Here is a 2,500-nt window from a genome sequence, read left to right as displayed (position 1 = left end):
AGAGGGAGATAGAGGAGGAGAGAGAGGGAGATGGAGAGGAGAGAGAGAGAGATAGAGGAGAGAGAGAGAGATAGAGGAGAGAGAGAGGGAGATAGAGGAGGAGAGAGGGAGATAGAGGGGGAGAGGGAGAGAGATAGAGGGGAGAGGAGGAGAGAGGGGGAGAGAGAGAGAGATAGAGGAGGAGAGAGAGGGAGATAGAGGAGGAGAGAGAGAGAGGAGGAGAGAGAGAGAGAGGAGGAGAGAGGGGGAGAGAGAGGAGGAGAGAGAGGGAGAGAGAGGAGGAGAGAGAGGGAGATAGAGGAGGAGAGAGAGGGAGATAGAGGAGGAGAGAGAGGAGATAGAGGAGGAGAGAGAGGGAGATAGAGGAGGAGAGAGAGGGAGATAGAGGAGAGAGAGGGAGAGAGAGGAGAGAGGGGGGAGAGAGGAGGAGAGAAGAGGGCGATAGAGGAGGAGAGAGAGAGAGATAGAGGAGGAGAGAGAGAGAGATAGAGGAGGAGAGAGAGGGAGATAGAGGAGGTGAGCGAGAGGGAGATAGAGGAGGAGATAGAGGAGGAGAGAGAGAGGGAGATAGAGGAGGAGAGAGAGGGAGATAGAGGAGGAGATAGAGGAGGAGAGAGAGAGGGAGATAGAGGAGGAGAGAGAGGGGGAGAGAGAGGAGGATGAGAGAGAGAGATAGAGGAGGAGAGAGGGAGATAGAGGAGGAGAGAGAGGGAGATCGAGGAGGAGAGAGAGGGAGAGAGAGAGAGGAGAGAGAGGGAGATCGAGGAGGAGAGAGAGGGAGATCGAGGAGGTGAGAGAGGGGGATAGAGGAGGAGAGAGAGGGGGAGAGAGAGGGGGAGACAGAGGGGGAGACAGAGGGGGAGACAGAGGGGGAGACAGAGGGGGAGACAGAGGGGGACAGAGGAGGGAGATCGAGGAGGAGAGAGAGGGAGAGAGAGAGAGAGAGAGGGAGAGAGAGAGGGAGATAGAGGAGGAGAGAGAGGGAGATAGAGGGGGAGGTCGAGGAGGAGAGAGAGGGAGATAGAGGGGGAGATAGAGGAGGAGAGAGACAGAGGGAGAGAGAACGATGTCGAGAGAGTAGGAGAGATAGAGAGAAAGTGGGAAAAAAGTTGAGGGACAAAGGGAGAAAGATGAAGAGAAAGAAGGGAGAGAAAAGATGAACAGGGGAAGACCTTTGGTGCTCTCAGACCCTCCAGGGTCTACCCTTGAAAGTAAAATCTATCCTGATATCTGCACCCTGTGAGGTTTGATTAACCCCCATTCTGGGTCCACTGATCCTCTTCTCACTTCAACCACCTTCTTTTACAATTTGTCGTGTAGTCTTCAATTTTAAACTGAGACAATTCCAATAGGATTTTTGAAATACATTTATTTCCTTAGATATAATTAGTAACATCAATGTGAAATTTTACTTTCTAAATTAATAAGACGTTTTGTAACATAAATGTGAAATTTAGTTAAACTCTTTTTACTTTCTAAATGAATAAATCTTATTCTTCCTCCTCCGCCTTTCTGTCCAGCGAGGAAGAATCGACGGCCACCTCTTCGTAATCCTTCTCGAGTGAGGCCAGGTCCTCCCGTGCGTCCTGGAACTCCCCTTCCTCCAGCCCCTCCCCAACGTACCAGTGGACAAAGGCCCGCTTGGCGTACATCTTATCGAATTTGAGGTTGAGGCGGGTCCAAGCCAAGGAAATGGCGGTGGTGTTGCTCAGCATACAGAGGGCACGCTGCACCTTTGCCAGATCGCCCCCTGGCACCACTGTCGGTGGCTGGTAGTTGATGCCAACCTGTGGGGAAAAGAAAATTCTTTAGATTTCAGTTGTACAAAATAGGAGGTTCAAAATCAGTCATTGACTCACTTAATTATCAGAAAGATAAATTTAAGAACCAGTTTGTGTCTTTTACTGTACAAAAACCCGTCTCTGGTTATTCACTGGGCTCTTCACCCAGTTTTACAGTTTCAGTTTCTGATGGAGGGTCCCTGTGTCATGAGGCTGGATTCAGGGATAATTCTTTTCTTCAGTTCATCTTCTCCAATGAGGCCCTCCATTTTTCAGGATGCCTTTTCCTTGTTTAAGGCTGGACTTTTCCTGGAACATTCAGGGCTGCAATCCAGGATTAGAACTGAGACAATTCCACCTACAGTCTCAGAGAGAGCTCCTCTTTGGGCCAGGAATGGGGAGGGTCTGTTCCATTACTGTCCCTGAAAGGAGGGACAGCTTTTGACCCAGACTGAACAGACGTATTGTTCACGTGGGTTATCAGATTGTCAGAATCCATGTTTCCCCAGAGCCCCATGGATTGAACACAAAACCCACACTTACCTTGAACCCAGTCGGGCACCAATCAACAAACTGGATCGAGCGCTTGCTCTTGATGGTGGCAATGGCAGCGTTGACATCCTTTGGCACTACGTCTCCTCGGTACAGCATGCAGCACGCCATGTACTTGCCCTGGCGGGGGTCGCCGAAATAAGGGGGGCATAGGTTGCCAGTGGAAA

General features: G+C 50.5%; 1 protein-coding gene across 1 annotated transcript; it reads right to left on the bottom strand.

Annotated features, from left to right (window-relative positions):
- Window positions 1–1,400: 1,400 nt before the first annotated feature.
- Window positions 1,401–2,474, bottom strand: LOC137309227 (tubulin alpha chain-like; the record flags this gene model as incomplete). Its single annotated transcript, XM_067977489.1, has 2 exons — window positions 1,401–1,787; window positions 2,325–2,474. Coding segments are annotated over 2 exons (447 nt in total), but the record flags the coding sequence as incomplete, so codon positions are not given.
- Window positions 2,475–2,500: the final 26 nt, after the last annotated feature.

The sequence above is a fragment of the Heptranchias perlo genome, unplaced genomic scaffold (genome assembly GCF_035084215.1).
Source record: "Heptranchias perlo isolate sHepPer1 unplaced genomic scaffold, sHepPer1.hap1 HAP1_SCAFFOLD_154, whole genome shotgun sequence".
NCBI classification, from domain to species: Eukaryota; Metazoa; Chordata; class Chondrichthyes; order Hexanchiformes; family Hexanchidae; genus Heptranchias; species Heptranchias perlo.
This window is presented reverse-complemented; position numbering and strand designations above follow the sequence as displayed.